This window comes from Hyposmocoma kahamanoa, unplaced genomic scaffold (genome assembly GCF_003589595.1).
Source record: "Hyposmocoma kahamanoa isolate Upper Pololo Valley unplaced genomic scaffold, ASM358959v1 78, whole genome shotgun sequence".
NCBI classification, from domain to species: Eukaryota; Metazoa; Arthropoda; class Insecta; order Lepidoptera; family Cosmopterigidae; genus Hyposmocoma; species Hyposmocoma kahamanoa.
Window position 1 is genome coordinate 22,649,927 of NW_020653945.1, and position 19,014 is coordinate 22,668,940.

The 19,014-nt window shown below is 37.0% G+C and overlaps 1 protein-coding gene across 1 annotated transcript in view; it reads right to left on the reverse strand.

Moving 5' to 3' along the window:
• Positions 1–19,014, reverse strand: part of LOC113232813 (transcription factor E2F2) — a 34,481-nt gene that overhangs the window by 13,536 nt on the left and 1,931 nt on the right. Inside the window, exons 3-5 of the mRNA XM_026467629.1 lie at positions 4,741–4,904; positions 3,090–3,283; positions 321–565 (exon numbers count right to left, since the gene is read on the reverse strand). Of these exons, the coding sequence (XP_026323414.1) occupies positions 321–565; positions 3,090–3,283; positions 4,741–4,904 (603 nt within the window). The remainder of the gene's footprint in view (positions 1–320; positions 566–3,089; positions 3,284–4,740; positions 4,905–19,014) is intronic.

A 19,014-nucleotide genomic window follows, 5' to 3' on the forward strand; every position in this document is an offset into this window, starting at 1 on the left:
CGAGCGGTTGGAGTCTCGCCACAACGTGAATTTCAATTCGTTTGTGGTGAGAGGTCCGACCAAACATCTGTCCCTTCATGAAGGAAGAGTTTTGGCCGGTTACCTGACACCAGATGGCGCCACAAATCGCCGACAAGTGCAATTCGCGTCGATTAGTTAATTAGTTTATTACATTGTATGTATGTTAGACCTTAAGGTATATTTTATATGGGTCATGTGGCCTGAATTAAATGAATAAATAAAAAAGGAATATCTACACGGTATTGCACGACCGGCTTTTCAATGAAGCGAACCACCCGCATCGCGCGGTCTACACATACCGAAAGCCTCGTGTCTGGCGGCGCCTTGATAGGTATGACGGTCTGGTTGCGGAAGTCGCGGATGGAGCGAAGGTCCGCGTAGGTGATGTAGGCGCGGGCTCCGTGCTCGGCAGAGAGCCGCGCCAAGGCCGCCTCGGCCGCGGCCACCGCCCGGGCCACGCGCGCCTCGCGGGCCGACAGCGCCCGCACCTCGCGCCGCAGCCGCCTCGCCGCCGCCTCGTCCGCGCCGCCGCCGGCGCCCCCGCCTGCCGACAAGCCGTATTGTCATAACACGACGCAACACGTCCTACGAACATTCGCGATCACATTACTGGCCAATAATTATCCATTTCCTGGCCATATTTTCAACCGACTTCAAAAAAAGGAGGAGATTCTCAGTTCGACTGCATTTTCTTTTCTTTGTATGTATGCTACGCGATAATTCTGGCACTTGTGAACCGATTTTGATGATGCTTTTTTTATTGGAAAGAGGGTACCTCGGTAATGGTCTCATTTAAATTTGAAGAAAATATTCCACCACTAAGGGTGGCAAACTAGGGATTGAATCTGGTATCGCGCACTTTCCAGCAACCGATTTCAATAAAATTGGCAAATAGATTCCACCAACTTTTAAGGTCGATTGTATTCCGTATTGAGATTACCTCTTTACACAACTTTAGGGATAAAAGGCTTTTGGGACACGAAAATTTAAAAAAATTGGCATCTCTGGGTACCTACTTAAAATATGTACTTAAACAGGAATTTTAAATTTTTTAAACGTTTCCTAAACGAACGTACCATAACAAGAGTCAATTATTGACCTAACATTCATTACCAAATTGCAGTTTTGATGCATGACGCAATTCATAAATATGGAGTATATAATATAATCAAAAAAGAACCTAACGTGGTATTGCATTTTGTGAACAATGCATTAAATTAACACGTTAATTCATTGTTTACTCATCTGTTACCGTTATTAACGATGTCATGACGAAATAAAACAGAAAACGTAAACAAATCGATACATGCAATTAACACTACGCCAACTTAATTTTTTGGTAATTTTCTGTTATTTTTGCAAACAGCCATATTTATACGAATACTATGATGCCCCTCGAATTTTGTTGAAAAAGAAATAAAAAACTAAAAACTAAATTCGAAAAAGAAAACGAATTTTGTGAAAAAGAAGAAACAAATAATTGTGACTATTTAATTGAAAAAAAAATCGACTTTTTTCGAAAAACGGCTTTTTTCGATTTCCATGATCCCCTCATCAGATTCTGACTCTTTGGTGACAATGGGACTGTTACGGACTCCTTTGTACATATTATATTTTCTTTTCTGGTTGTCACTTTGACAGTGATTTGTTGATTACATGTATTGAATCAATGAAAAGTCGACTTTTATTTGCGGAAAAAAATTAGTAATTTGTGATAGCCGTAACGGACCCGGAACAGCATCAGGGATCACCTCGAGAGTATACCCTTTCAAACAAAAGAAGAATTTTCAAAATCGGTGCACAATTGATGGAGACATTGGTGAATACATGGACATACCTATAAAATTTGAGGGTAGTATTTGATTTTCATGGGATCCCCTCATCAGATTCTGACTTGGTGACAATGGGACCACTACGAGAGTGCACCCTTTCAAACAATAAAAGAATTTTCAAAATCGGTCCACAATTGACGGAGATGTGAGAAAACACATACAGCCGAATGTATAACCTCCTTCTATTTTTTTTAAGGCGGTTAAAAATAAAAAAGGAACAGGTCCAAAAATTAAGTCGGCGTAGTGTTCAATGGAGGTTACGAAATGATAAATTAGCATCGTTCCACGGACATAGCTCCCAAATCAATACCGTCAGTACTGATTGTCTTTTTTTAATGTTACAGTATTTGCTAGGTTGTATCCTTCCAAATAAATTCAACATTGTTGAGTTCCAAGAAGAACCGCTTACAAATGAATCACGACACGACAGTTTATTGCTACACCACATTATGTTGTGAACTTTCAACTACCTCCATGACCAAACGGTTACCATGCTGGTAAGCACGAAGAGGTCTCGGGTTCGATTCCCTGGCCGGGAGAAATATTTGTATAACCTACATTTATTTCTCTCATGAGTTTGTAGTGAGCGAGTGTGTCCATGGCATCCGCGACACAGGGTTTCTCAAGTGCGGCGCTGTTTGTGTGCGTTATTTAATATTTTATATGGTTGGCCGACAGGATGGAGACTGCGGGTGTTCGTTCTTTTGCTTCACCGGTCAGGTTTTGAAATAAATAATAGAAAATCTCGTTTAGACCACCTGCTTTTCCTATCACATTTAAAAAGCTTTATTAATGCATGATTTTTAAATCGAAAGAACAATGAGTGGGAAACTTGGATTCTCTTTTAATAATGAATATTAATAACACTGAATATTTTGTTATTAAAAGACGCATTGTGACAATATTTACATTTATACTAATCTCGTTCTTTTAAACTTGGCAAGGAAGTTGCCGACAGCGGTTAAACAATATACAAGAAACTTCTATCCATCTTCAGATTGGCTTACTCTTAATCTCATTATTACTTGTTTTGAGTAGATGAAGGACCAATATGGTAAATAACAACTCGTCATCAATCCATACGTGGCCCACTGTTGAGCACTGAGTCTCCTCTAAGAGGGTTGTGGCAGTAATTCACCACGATGAGCAAATGCGAGTTTATCAATTTATTATAAAAAATAAATAAAACAGTTAATCTCCATTCGGGTTGGCTAGATAATAGAAATTACTCACCACACTTCCATTGTATATTATTCTTAGACCGCTTTTCTAATATACCAATGCCCTCTAGCACGTTGGTGATGTCGTAGATGCGTCGCTTCTGCACCGAAAGCCGCTCGGCCGCGATGTTCAGGTCCAAAACACCGTTGGGCGAGGACTTCAGCAGCGCCACAAACTTTTTTGTTAATAAACCTAATGATGTATCAAACCTGAAACAATATCATTTCACATTCACTTTTTTATAATATAATAAACACAGAATACACGTCAAAAAAAATGCCTATCTACTCTAGCTATGAATAGCCGAATTTTCGAGAAACTTAGATGCCAGCAGTGTGTATACCATACCTCGATATATTTCAGTATAATAGAGAACAGTCAATAGCAACTATCATCAGCCGGGAGAATTCTACTGCCAAACATAGATCTCCCCAATAGAATGTAACGTCTAACTTAAAAATCTTGACTTTTCGAGCGAAAATCCTATATATTATGCAATCAATTCCGTTTCTATTTCTGAATTTCAGAAATATGTTGGACTTTGTATTTTACTTTGAACACCAGGCTGACTTTTGAATTAAACTGTTGGGATCTTGGCATCTAGTGGCTTCCTGCGACCATCACCAGATCGAAATGTGCACCTGAAGTGAAGGGGGAAACATTTTCTACACTGTCTTTCAGCTCGTAGTCCAGGTTGAACTTTGCATCAGTTGTTAGTTGTGTCGAATGTAGGTAGCCTAAATAATACTGTGTACAATTTAAGCGCCCAGTTACACGAGAAGAAAGATTCGCGCGGCCGCCGTGCGGCGACCGCCCAGTTACCACGCCTTCACGTACAGTAATGGCGAGTCTGAATTCTATTTATTATGCAACAATATTTAAATTCCTCTCAATAAAATTACGTGTCGTCGCGCGGGCCGCCGCTTAGACCAAATTGAAGCCAGGCTAGCCCGCGTGCCCGGAAAGCTCATTTAAATTAAAACGTAAAAGCTAAACAGAGCGTATTTTGCCATGACAGTTAGACGCACGCGGTCGCTGCGCGGCGGCAACGCGGACTCCGCTCTTCGACCGCGCGAGGTGAGAGCGATGAAATTCGTGTGGAATAAATGCGCCCTAAGTATACTTGCAAGTTTTTAGATGTAGGATAATTGATAATTGAAAATATTCTTCCAACGGTTAAAACATTTTTAGCAGAAATTGCTTAAAAAGTTTATTACACTTTTATCAGATAGTTCACTTTTTAATTGGTCGCTTATTTATTATACATTTTTATTGCCATCGAATTTGGGCGCGAATGTATAGTTCTAATTTTGATTCGGTCAGTGAAAAAACAAACTTTATAAGCCCAATGACCCAGATATGTTTTAAAGCACTGTATTATTTATACTTATATGCATGGAAAACTCATGACGAAATTCTGCCAAGTTTATTCTGCCCAGTTTATTCTGCCCGCATGTGGTGGCTATCGGCACATAAGACTACAACCGTGTTTTGCCTGTGATTACTGCACCTTTGAACCGTGCAATTATCGCTGATTTCTGATAATTTTATATCTGGTTGGGTCAGTGGTATCTATGCAGATCTGCTTCTACACAGAAAAAATCTATCTACTTGAAGACAACGAAAATCAATTGATTGTTTACCTGACGAGAAGTAGGTATTGTACCTGGATCGTTCTGTAAATTTTTTCATAGAACTGGACGGTCGGCTGTAGGGCGTGAGCACCTTGACGCGTTTCTGTTTGGGCGTCTTGAAATCCGCCTTCATGGGCACCACGTGCCCCTGGCTGCCTGAACTGCTTTCGCTCAGGTTCAGTCTTCTTTTCACCGCCTATAGACAAGGAACATAATTTAAAGCCGGGTCCATATTTCATCTTCACGTTTTGGACGAAAATTTGTATATTTACAATACAGTACTTGAATTTACACATTTTTCAAGGTTTGTGAACAGATCATCACGGTAATTATTAATTCGATCGAACACAATAAAAAAATCCTTCGACCCGACAGGACTTGAACCTGCGTTCACGCTGTACCGTAGCGTCGCTCTGCGAACTGAGCAACAGGTCAACGAAATCGTGTCCTTTATAGATCTTTGTATGACCATGTTCATGATCACGATGTTTTCCTTCATAATTAGCGGGAAGTATTGCTACTAAACATTGCCTTAAGTAACTTCGAAATTAAAATCATAGACATAGTTCATATGCCAATAAAAAGATTCAAACCGTCGACCCTTCAATTCAGTAGAAACCGTTTTCCTTATTGGAGATCGATGTTGTGCAATTTTTACACAATAATGCAGTGTTGCAAAATGCTATACTTCGTCTTTTTTTAAATTAGCTACTTAAAAAGCTGTGAACAAAGAGGCAGTGATCGTAAACCTTTTTCTTCAGACCATAAATTGCGGTAAACGAAAACATCGTGACAAATGTCACTCATGATAGTATCATGTTATTGTTTCATAAAAAGTTTCTATTTTTTTCTTAAAATTTTTTGTAGCGCAAGTTTTTGAAACAGATTAAATACGTAAAGATGGAAATTTTTCGTGAATAATACGAGTAAGAAAAACGTAGTAATTATATAAAGGTAGTAAATATGTTTGAGAGTTTTGTTACACGGTATTTATTAAATTCCTTTGCTTACAAAATGACTGAATGCATTAAGGGCGTCATAAAACATTCAAAGAAATATACGATTTTGTAAAAAAAAAATTTGTAAGAAAATGGGTGCTTTATTCTTGATAAAGTTTCGCTTGCTTCGCTCGTCACTGTATGCTTAGTTCAAAATTCGCAGTATCTGCAATATTACGTTATTGTATAAAGGCAGCGATGTAATGGGTTGATAAACACCCATGTATCGTCTATTTACATTTATATTGTTAAAAACGGAACTCTTTGTACCATCTTGGTGTATCAGATAATTTCGTATGTGTCACCAAAGCGTATCATTGTTATGATACACGTTCGGATGGGAAATAAATCACGATATCTCATGATAATATTTATTAAAAATCCTTGTTTTACTAAAGCCAGTAAGTTACATTTACACAACAAGTTTAAACAGGTATCTTTTTTCAATCCAAAGTTGCTTGTCACGGTATAGCTTTTTCAAGAGCCATCTTTGATGTACGCCTTTACCGAAACCCGCAACTAAAGGGTATAGGAATATTGGATATAAACGGCAACATAGAAATATATTAAACTAGCAACAAAACTCATATCGCGTTCCGTCGTCGCTAAAAAGAACACAATAGATAAGATCTTGCCGATTCCTGAAACAGGATTTAGCCCACAGCTGTCGTTATGTGCGTTATCAAGTGAGTTTGAAGTTCCATTCTCGAAATATTCTTGACTCATGTACATTTTAACCACATAGCTCCCTGAGTAAGAGTTCGCCTATGGAAGTGTTCATATAAAACCTATTTCTGCCGCCAGGTTTTGAAGGGTAAGGGTGCAATCACAGGCACATAGGACTTGACTTATCAACTTATAAGAATGACGGGCACAGATAGCAGCGCTCGCTACAACTTTACTGGTGTGTACATTTATAGGTCCAATTTCGGAGATACATACGATATTTGTACATTTGACGCGGAGATATTTAGGCCTTTTGTGCATTTAACGCTCCAGCCTCAAGATAGGTACTCGAGACTCATGTGCATTTGACGCTCCAACCTCGAACAGAGCGATTATCTCGATATTCGCTGCCAATTTCTTTTCATTTAAGTTTTGCAAAACATTATAGATAATTCACCGGACATATTCCAAGTCCACAGCAATGTTCAATCATCTGGAGCAATCATCAATCATGAAACTAGATATCAGACGGAACGGGAGGGTATTTCAAGAAGGTAAGGCAATGCAGAAGGTAAGCAGCAATGCTTGACTTTTTCGTTAAATACTTACTAAGTAGGAAAATTAGTTTCAATAGCAAACCGATGAGAAGCATTATGTGGACCCTTCGCTACTGCTAAATATGGTATAGACGAGCATCCTCGCCTGACGAGATTCTTGGATCGTGCATGCCATTAAAAATAAATGTTTTTTGATGCCTTTGTAAAATACAAATCTTATAATTATAAATTTATATTTGAAATATCATTGGGCTGATGATTTTACTTTAATACGTATTATTAATTTTCAAAAGCAGCTCATACATTTACTTAAGTCTCTAGTACATCTATAATTATGTTCATCTGTAATTAAATTAGTTGGTGTATAAGAATTATGTTCTTGATTACCCTATAGCTACGTAAATATTACACGTATTATTCCTATCGATAATATAATTCTTAATAAATAAACAATTAATTTAATCGTTTTCTACATTGCGATCAAATATAATTCCTCTCATTAGTGGCAGTCAGCCACCAAAGAAATGTACTAACACATTACAAACCTAATTATTACGTTTTTAACCCTAAGCTTATAAAGCATAGCAAATAAAAACAATATCCACATTTGTTACCCATTAAAAAAGGATCTGAACAACTAAGAATTATATAAATCAAACGAAATATTTAATAAAACATCACGATGCCTTACTTTCTCAAACTCGTATCTTATAAAGAGTGATTATTATTTAGGAGATGGCAAAACTTTCTGTTTTTTGAATTTCTTATCAAGGGTGTTAATTTGGGTGCATTACTTTAAGAATAGGTAAAAGTCAGTGTGTGAATATGAAAGAAATGTGATGGGAAATCAGCCTGCGAAATTTGTATACATATTTTTTACATTTCAGTAACTCTGCGCTTTAAGATACGAGTCTGAGAAAGTGAGGCGACGATAAGTGCCATTTGCCTTGAATGAAATAATTTATTAAGTTATTATTTTACACCCTTACCTATTTCTGCCGCCAAGCAGTAATTCAGCATTACTGTGTTCCGGTTTTGAAGGGTAAGAGTGCTGGTGATATTACAGGCACATGGGACTTGTCAATTTATGTCTCATATATAGCGTCTGACACGGTATGCTAGAAGACATCGATTCGAATCCGGCCGGGTCGAAGGATTTTTTCTGAGTGTTCGATCTTTCTATTAATACTTATAAAAACATATTGTTTACATCGAAGAAAACGTTTCCTCCGGTAAAAAAACAAAAAACAAATTTCCAACAACAACTTTGGCAATGACGTTTAATATACCTGTTTCATAATTGCATAATAGTTTACGATCAAACAAACATTAGTTTCAACGTAGGGCGCGTTCCCATTATGTCGTAACGTTTCATTTATCGTTGGACGACTGTCGCGTTCAGCCTGTTCCCATATTACGACTATCAGTCGTAACAGTGTCGTGGACTTTCTTTATCGTTGAACGACAGTCATGCCTAGCTGTTGCTATAATGACGACAATTTATCGTTTCACGGCAGCCGCCTTGTCCTTTGCAGATATGAGACAACGATAAATAACACGTGACGTCAATAGTAGCTGCGATTATCCGTCGTCTCATTTTTATCGTGACGTTTTATTTATCGTCAGATGACTGTCGTCCTAGCCTTCCGATAGTCTTGACAATCTGTCGTCGTAACGTAAAAAAGTCATGAACGACAGTTAATCAATTTATTACAATTTAGTAGCAGTAGAGCTCCTTGTGAAAGAGTTATCCAGGGAAGTACTGCCACCTTAGCTATTTCTGCCGCCAGGCAATAATGTGAATATTACTGCGTTCACTGGTGACATTACAGGCACAAGAGACTTGTCAACTTACGTCTCAGGGGTCGGGTGTAGTACCGGTGCCCCTCAGATTTTTGTGATTTAAAGCTCTGTTATGGACAGGCGTGTAGCTTTCCACCAGGTACAAGACTTTTTCGTTCCGTCACTTAGTATTATAAAAAAACGGGCTATACTATATGTGAACAATTTCATTTAAATTTACGTATAACCCACGACACTTTAAACTGCACGACTATCTGTCGTCACGTAATAATGGGAACGCGTCTTGAGGACATTTAATACTGCATGAAAATGCAAGGTGGCTCGAATTATGTGCCAGGGAGTGTATTTTCGTCAACGTGCATCATTGTTAGTTTCTTTCGTACATTGCATAGTTTGTTCTCTGACCAAAATAATTTCTTGTTCTAGGTATAATATATTTTTACTGCTGGTAGTTCTAGTGATATATATCGCACATGACAACTAATATAGAATTATCACAAAATGGGTTTCAGTTATATTAATATTACCTATTTAGTTTTAAAGCGACAGTGTTGGCCCGTCACTTTGAAATTAAATCGTATATGAATGACACGTTATTATAGCGGAATTTTGGAGATAAATTATTAATACAACGCAGTTTTGAGGTAAAATATAATATAACGCAATTTTTGAGATAATACTATGTTAGTTGTCAAGTGAGATATATACAGCACTGTTCATAAACTCAACCCTTCTATATTACTCTAAGCTATTAATAGTTTGCCTTTTTCTAGAACTAGTTCACATAGTTATTAACACATTTTCGCAAGTAGCGCTTCGCTATATTTATATGGCGAACGGCTATGGAGTGGAATTCCCTGCCTGCAGACTTGTTCCCTGAACGTTACAACTTGGACCTTTTCAATGCGAGAGTGAATAGGCATTATTAAAGTGTCCATGCTCCATCGTCGACTTCATCGTCACTTTCCATCAGGTGAGATGGAAGTCAAATGCGCACTTAGTTTTAAGTTTAAAAAAATCCCTTAACATTTTTATCAACCAATAATTTTAAAAACTTCAGTAGCTTACTTACTTATTAATAGTTTAGGAGCTACTTTCGAGATGGGTAGACAATAGAAAAAGTTAAACAGGGTCTAATGAAGTTAGATCCTGTTAATTTGTGAATAATATTAGTATTATAATATTATTATTAACTCTGTATTTTTTTATGTATGTTACGCGATAACTCCGGTATGTGTAAACCGATTTTGATGATTCTTTTTTTGTTGAAAAGAGGGCACACGCAACTGTTCCCATTTAAATTTGAAGAAAATATTCCACCTCTAAGGGTGGCAAACCAGGGGATGAATGAATCAGGTTTCGCGCACTTTCCGGTAACTGATTTCAATAAAACTTGGCAAATAGATGTAATTCCACGAATAATTTTTAACAAAGATTACGTGCGTAAAGTGAAGTTGTAATTATACAAAAAAATTTACAACGAAGTATATCTATAAACAAATAAGTAGGCGATTTATTTTACCTATTTATTGCCACATATCGAGATGTTAGCAACCCAAGCCAACGAATTGATACAAACTTATTTTTGTCAATGATAAAATACAGACAAGATGGTTTTATTCTTAAACGGTAATGTGTAACTTTCGATGACAGCGCCCTAATCAACCGCACAAATAATTTTGTAGATGGATATCCATTGTGCACTCCTGTTACGTAGAAATGATCCCCCTTTTACCTGCGATGTCGACGAACTCACGAGCCCCTTTTCAAAATTAAATTTTAAAAATCCGGTTTATCACAATGTCAGGCGAAGGAAATTTAATTAAATGTAGTACTTACGATGTAAATTACTAGACGAATTTTGCAAACGTTGCGAAGTAAAGTCATTTTGAGTAAAATTCATACGATAAAAATTTTATCCACTTTCAAGCCGGATATACTTCTGTCTTCGAAAAAAACAATTTTTGGTTTGGAAAACTGTTCAATGTTGGTGAAAATGACATGCAAAAATGCTACCTAAAATAAAGTCAATATTGACATAATGTGTATAAACCCTATGTAATCCATTTTACATAAAAAAAAACATAAAAATCTTATTCAACTTTTCAACCATTTCAAGCGTTTCATGCCTAAAACAAAAAGTTAATTTTTCAGGATATTGAACCTTATTAACCTTTTCCTGATTTAGGCAAAATACGCTCAACGTTTAACGATTTAGATGGCCATATTAACTCAAAACATGTTTTTAGGAGACTTTCTTTCCTTGGTCTCGTCATTTGAAAATGCAGCTATTTTTTCAGAACGGAGACGCGTATAATTGTTTTTTTTATTTTTCATACAAATCAATGTTTCAGGCTCTTTACATATGCCATAGTCACGACTAACTGAAATATTAAAATAGTTTAATTTCCAATGTGTACCACAATCGTGGAAACCTAAGAGTTCGACACACATTTCGTATGAAGCTTAAATGGAATACCACAAAACATTACCTAGTTTAAATTGTATACAACCATGCATCAAACGCGAGCTACGAACAAAAATTATCAACAAAAATCACCAACCCCCATAATGACAAAAACTTTTAACAAAATCCAAGGTTCCTGGCACTTTTCACTGACACAAAAACACCTGATTTACGTAAATATACGGTTCACGTACTAAAGAGGAGGTGTGTTCGAAAATAACTTTGTTATTTGTACCCACGGCATAAAATATCCACTCACTCTCAGCACGGAATAAGTCATGGTTAATATCCTCAATTGACGGCCACTGGTAGGAAACTAATTCAGCATTTATTATTGCTTTTATTATATACAAATGCTCGTAATATGAAGTTGAACTATAGCGTTTTCGCGCACTTCTGTTATTGTAAACATTTTTAAAACATAAACAAGAAAATCAACGCCGAAAAGTTGACAGCGAATAGGAAGATGCGGAGCATTTAATGGCTGCAACAAATTCAATTTCAACACCAGCGCGGGGCTTTGCCCCTAAAAGGAAGTGTGTGGGGAGGGTAACGGCTACAATACATGACATAAATTAGAATCAACACAAAAGCCGCCGAGCTCTCGGAAGGGACCTCCGGCGAAAGAATGGCAATTTCTTATCTCAAAATTCTCGCTATTATTAATTGAGAAGGACTATTGTTAATTTGCTGGATTGTGCGTCTCTCTTGCGCATGTGTAACCGTCGAACGTCAAGTAAATCAGGGCAGATGTGCTTTCAGTTTGACATCTAAGTAGTCAAATAAACTCGAACCGTTTTCCTTGGCGTTAGCAAGCCGCTTGCATTATCAAAATAATCGATTTGTTCCTTTCAAAGGGAATAATAATAAATTAATGCAAAAGGTAGGGATTGCATAAAATAGATCGTCAAAACTTTGTACAAAGGCGTTTCTATCCCGTCCTATTTAAATCGACCTAAAGCTTTTACGTTAGGCGATGTTATTTTAACTTGAAGGGTGAACGGCAGTGATGTAATCGAGGAACGGCTGTAGGATATGCAAATAGTCGAGTGTCGGTCAGGACGTTGACCGAAAAAAATGTGCAATACAAGTAGTGCTAAGATGTGGGCAGGAAGTGAGTACCTGGTCACATGGCAATAGCACAGCACATGGTGACGGGTGAACGCTTCAACATGTGGTTGGCCACACTTGCGGGGTATTTTAAGTAACGTTTACATAGCGACAAGTTTAAGGTTAGGCCCCCCCCAGCTGTTCTGTGCAAATATGAGACTTGCTCTTAACCAACGTTCAGTTTTTGTGGAGTACTGGTGGCGTAACAAAATGGTTGATAATTGTAAAAGTGAAAAGTTTAAAATTGAAAAGTAAAATAGTAATCGGCGACAACGTTTAGAAATGAGGAATTAAAAAGAAACGGCAATACGATTTTATGACGTCACAACCTTTAATGGCGCCTTGCGTGATAATTTAGCTAAAAAGGGACGGAGAATCCCCCTTCAAATGTGTTTAACCATAACATCTCTAGTATTAGTTGAGATAACGAAAATTAATTTCAACGTACTCGTAGGAGTTTATAGCAGCAATAAAAAATCGTCAAACAACCTGATATTGTGATCAGTTAAACATGTTGGCCACATCTTGTTTAACTGATTGAATAAATAGTACCAAACCCACGAATCGTAAACGGATACTGCAGTACCAAATTTTAAATTAATAAAAAAAGAACCTTTCTACACACGACAGCCTTCATACTTAAACGTAGTTTTACGTAGTTAGTTTACTTAACGTAGTTTCGTGAATCTTCCAATAAGACTAATGTCTGAAGAGGCACAAGAGACTCGGAACAAATATAACATAAGACATCGCGAGCTCTTTCACAAGGAGTTGTGCAGTACAGTTGGTGTACTCTGCGCCCACCAACCCGATGCAGCAAGCGAATGGCTTCAGGTGAAGCTTTAATAAATAGCAGAGTCTTCAACCTTTTAGTCCACATTAATTAATTTTATTTGTAGGAAATGAAACTATTTTTCCGGATTTAAATGGTCACGGTTGATAGTCAACCGTGACCATGGGACCTGTAAAGGGCCCGAAACGTCGGTTTGTTTGAAAAAACAAATATACGCGATTTAAATCCGGAAAAATAGTTTCATTTCCTATGTGTAACAATCGCGAAAACCTAAGAACTCGATAATTTTATTTAATACTATAATTCCAGTGCTTCAGAGATTTAGAAGAAATAAATGTATTTATTTATTTATATGTATATCAGTCTATATGGACACATGACTATCTCACAGAAACAATTTTAAGGGTTTTACAAAAGTGCCGGTTTGGTGGGTACCGAGTACCGTGATCCGAGCCTGTCCCGTGTTAGACAAATATTTATATACACAAATGCAAGTGTTCTGATTATGAGTTCGTCCTGTGGGTTCCCATGTGAACTGAAGAACCCCTTTTATTTATTGTGGCTTAATGACTCCAGATTCAAACCTTCGTGTTATTCTATTGTAATGTTGTGAATATGTGTTTTGGAAATCATTATTCGTGATTGCCGGGCAGGTAATCACGTGAAGAAAGACAGCAAGTAGCATTGGTAATCTGTCTTTCCGGTTCAGCTACGACTTATTTATCAGATGTTTTACAAATAATAGGTGGCAACTGTGATTGTCGCGCAATACTGTCAAAAGTTTGACAGTTTACGTCACAGTTATGTTGCGCTGCACACGGGATAGTTTCAACAAGATTATTCTGACGATATCCAATAGGAAGTCGATTGAAAAAAGTGCCTACTAAATTAGTCAATTGTTGTTATGTAAAAAAATAAAAAAACTATGTTATTGATAATTGAAATTAATAGACATGCCATTTGGCATTTTTTCCAATCAACTTGTTATTGAATATCGTGAGAAAAATATTGTTGAAATTATCCCGTGTGCAGAGCGACATGACTGTTCGTCAGGACTCAGTTAAGCCGTAGATTAAATCTCATTTTCTCTTTCTAAACGTTAAGCATGCGGTGCGGTCGCTATCTTTTACTATATTCCAACATTGATGGATAAGGAGTTGTTTGTAGGGAAACTAGCAAGGAAATGTACACTACATAACTAATTTAGGAAATATTAATGCATGACTATAACCAGGGCAACGCAAAATACGTGCCACATATTTTAATTAAAATATAAATTACAAATTATACATTAATAATTTCTTAATGTATTTGAAATACAAAATACTTTCGTGAGATTTGTTGAATCTATAAAATACAAAATACGGCATTTTGACCTCATTTTTTAAGCCGGACCGGTGTTATAGCATCAAATACAAAATTCGTTATTTTTACGAACCCAAGTGACGGGACAGAACAAGTCGTGCGCCTGATGGTTAAGCTACACGCCTCTCCATAACAGTTGTAGTGCCACTCAGAGCTTTAAATGTCACATCTCTGGCATTGCCACTGCGCCCGTCACCCTGAGACAAGTTGTTAAGCCCCATGCGCTTGTAATACCAATAGCACCCTTAACCTTCAAAACCGAAACACAACAATGCTAACATTACTGCTTGACGGTAGAATCGGTGAGCTGGTAGTACTTCCCAGGATTCTTTCACAAGAAGCAGATATTTGAAATACCAACTACAAAATACATTTTTAGGTAGTAATCTAAATACAAGCTACACATTTCAATTACAAGTAATTCAAGTACTGCCCTGCACCTAACTATAACACCATACATTTATAGTATTATTTGCAATTTCAAAAATTTTAACTTTATGGCACTCGGCTGATTTTCCGTTAATATTGAAAACATGCATTTTTTTTCAAAAAGTTAGCATAAAGTGAAAAATCACAAACGCCAGAAGCTTGTATTGAATTCAACACATTTTTATTTACTATTTATTATAACTGCTTAATTATATAGAACTTATAACTGCTTCTGTGGCCGAACGGTTACCATGCCGGACTGCCACAAAGAGGTCCCAAGTTCGATTATCGGCTCGGAAAAAATATTTGTAGGGCCTACATTTATTTATCTCGTGAGTTTGGGTGCAATTTGTGGTTGTCTATGTGTGTGTCCATGGCACCCGCGACACAGGGTATTCCCTAGTGCGGTGCTGCGTTGAGTGTGTGCGTTATAATTATTATTATTTACTTAACAAATTAAGTAAACCAAACGTATTATTATAATATATTTTCATGTACGCTATTTGTTGTTGTTATTTAAATTATCTTTTGTTTGATGTTAAACTATATATAGTCCATTGACTGTCTTACAAATTTTTTTACGTCGCATAGCCCCGCACTAGGGAAACCCTGTATCGCGGGTGCCATGGACACCAATTCGCTATTTTTTATCGCGATAACTCCAGTTTTTTTAAACGATTTTGGTGAATTTATGAAACGATTTTGATGATTCTATTTTTATCGGAAAGAGGATTTGTCAATATTGATTATTGGACCAATTAAGAGCGATTACACACGGCGGCTTTTAGCAGCGATGCAAACGCAATACAGTCGCTAATCACAAGCGCGCAATTTTAAGCGCGATACAAGCGCGGGACCGCATCGATACGAACGCTTGGGTTTCATAAGCGATTGCATCGACGCAATCGCGCGTTTGTATCGATGCATTCGCTGCTAAAAATCGCCGTGTGAACCACTCTTAAATTTGAAGAAAATATTCCACCTCTAAGGGTGGCAAACTAGGTGACTAATCCGGTTTCGCGCACTTTTCGGCAACCGATTTGAATAAAACTTCGCAAATAGATGTAATTCCACGAACTTTTGCGGTGGGTTATTTTAGTACTCTGTACTGAGATTATATCGTTATTACACGTTAAAACTTTGTAAACGCCATCATAGATCATTGCGTAGCAACAGACGAGCATCCCAAGCCGCCGCGACTGTTTACAAGTTTCAAATATCTTACCCCAAAGCCGTCTTCCCAAAAGTATCCAATTTCAATTACATAGTCGAGCTACGGTATTTAACGCACTAGTTTTCAAGTTTTCACATCACAAATACTTTGTTAAATTTAACTATAATAATATAATAGTAAAAAGATAAAACTGTTATACCTGTAAGAATATTACATTAAGAACATTCTTAACCTGGTATTTTGCCTTCACATTGTACAACTGCCTCATTTGCATACTCATTATATATTTAGATTTTAAAGTAATAAATTCACTTTTTGTAATAAAAGCGAGAGTGAATAGCTAGATTCAGAGCAATGTTTTCATATAAAAAGACTTTTGAAAGTGCAATACAACCCAATATTGTTTTATTTATAACATTACTTAAAACCGCAAACAAAGTCAGGTAGTTTGCGGCTAATACCGGCAGGCCTACGCTGCTGTCATTCCATGGAAGATGGATACGCCATCTCACCACCCTTGGCCAAGTTACGCTTAACATGGTCTACAACATTTAAAAGATTTGAAGCGTCAAATATTATGCACTTGAAACGATGTAAATATTACGAAAAAAAAAACATGTTATAACACACATCTAAACAGAAATTTGGCAAATAATACATGTATGCCACTAGAAGTTAAAATCAACCTACTTATCACGCAAACATGCAACTTTTATTTACTTTAGATTATAGTTACTTTCTTCCCTTACAGCAATAAAGCGGTGAACAGTAGGGCTAGCACAATAGGTCACGACTTGCGCGAGAGCGACATAGAGCGCGAGATACTGCTATTCTCGCATAGCAATCCCGCGCTTATGTCGCTCTTGCGTAAGTCGCGCCCTATCGTGCTAGACCTACTGAGTAGGCCAAGTGCAGGACCATCGTAAAAGTAACAAGTCAGTGCTATCATTCAAAAACCGTTCCGATTGCTTTTGTTTGCAAAGTTAGACGTTTATGAATAAAAACCGTTTATAACGTCAATTATAAGTAAAATTCTCGCGTGACCACGATAACGCTACGTTGTACGATATAAATACAATTCGTGTCACGAAGGAAGAAAGTAAATAAGCTAACAGCACATCTTATCCCACGCTACAATTCCTAAGTACGGAAGTGTGTCATACGCTTTACGTTAGTACCGGATCAAACTGTAGGAATCGACTACGCACGGTGTGGCGAGCATGCATGATAAAATAACGCACGAGGCAACCACGACTGGTAAACCGCTCTACTTCGTCCAATTCATTATAAAACTACGTATTGTTAATCCTGTAACCTATCGTCAAGATTGAGGCGCAAATTGCGCGGAAGAGTGCGTCGAGGATGTACTGGGTGAATATCATAAATGTATGGACGAATAATGAAACACATACTCTTCTTCTCGGCGTGTCGACTCTGGCGTTTATATTTGTGAGGACCAGTACTTAGCGACGTACAAGTCCTCGCGTGTGCCGATGTAGGGATACATAGTATCACGTACTCTAGTGTATAATACTCATGTAGGCCTCGATAAAAATCATTCATTGATACCTCTCATATATTACGTATCTTTTCATACTATACATAAAATTTATTGTAGTTAAATTGAACAATTCTGTATACAAGTTATTCAAATCCCCAAAATTCCTGAGGTACCAGCACTTCAAAAGACACATTGTGGGACTTATCTAATTATGCAGAGTTCAATGACCTCTTACAGGTCAATCACCCCAATGGGCCAGGATAATTTTACGTTTAGACCAATCAATACCATCGACAAAAATGTCGCAGATAACACCGAACAACAATCATCAATGTATAATGATATACCTGTATAATTAAATGCCTAGGTATTGAATAATACATACATTCAAATGCATATAGATTAATAAGTCTATCCAACTGACGAATTCGGGGGTCCGAAGGTTTGCACTTAGGGCCCTGGATGAGGAGGTCCCGGGTTCGATTCCCCGAAAGGACCAATTAGGGAAATAGTACTTTTCTAAATTGATTCTGGTCTGGGTGTCCAGAGTGAACTCAGTTGCTCTGGTACTCATAGGGAATTCCCAGATTGAGACCAGGCAATTGTACCTGTTTGGCACATTTTTATTATTAAAAAAAAATAATAATAAAAGCCGGAGACAAAACATCTTGAATTATCTATACCTATCACAAAAAAATCGTGACTCATCTATAATTTTATGTGCTTAGTGTATGTACTCAACACTACATGGAGACGGAGAGTACTGGAGAGTAATTGAAGCCTTCTTTAGTCAAGGTCTATACCCATAATACTGTTTCATATGTATAGTCATGTAGCATACAAGATCAAAATTGAAGCCAGCGGATTATCACAATCAACATAGTATGTACACTGTAGCACCCATTCTCAAATCTCTCTTTATTTCTCTATAGTTATAATCATACTATTCTTTAGTCAAATATCATAGTTGTTTAAAATGTAGGCCTATGGATCATCATTTATAAATTTTTTGTGTCATTGAAACCTATCTTTATTTTAAGGTTTCAAAGCATTACAATGTCATGATCATGTGAACTGAACTTGAAACTGATAGATCACTATATCAGTATATGGACAAGAACTGCAACTATATACCCAAATGTCCAAAATAATAAAAAAAAAGACTTGAAAGTAATAAATGAAGAATTTTGCATTGATATTTCGGGGCATGTATGAGGGTACTCTTATCAATACAGTGCAATGATCAAATTTGCATTTTAAATTGTATTAAGTAAAACTTAAAACACCCAAATTATTTAATGATGCAATCTTGTCACATCATCACTAATGTTTTACAACTCGAAAACTAGATAGACATGTCTTTTAAAAGGAGTCTCGTCTTCTAGTTACTTCCAATGGCTCCCAACCAAATCTATTCTTGTTTGTTATTATAACCACTTGGTA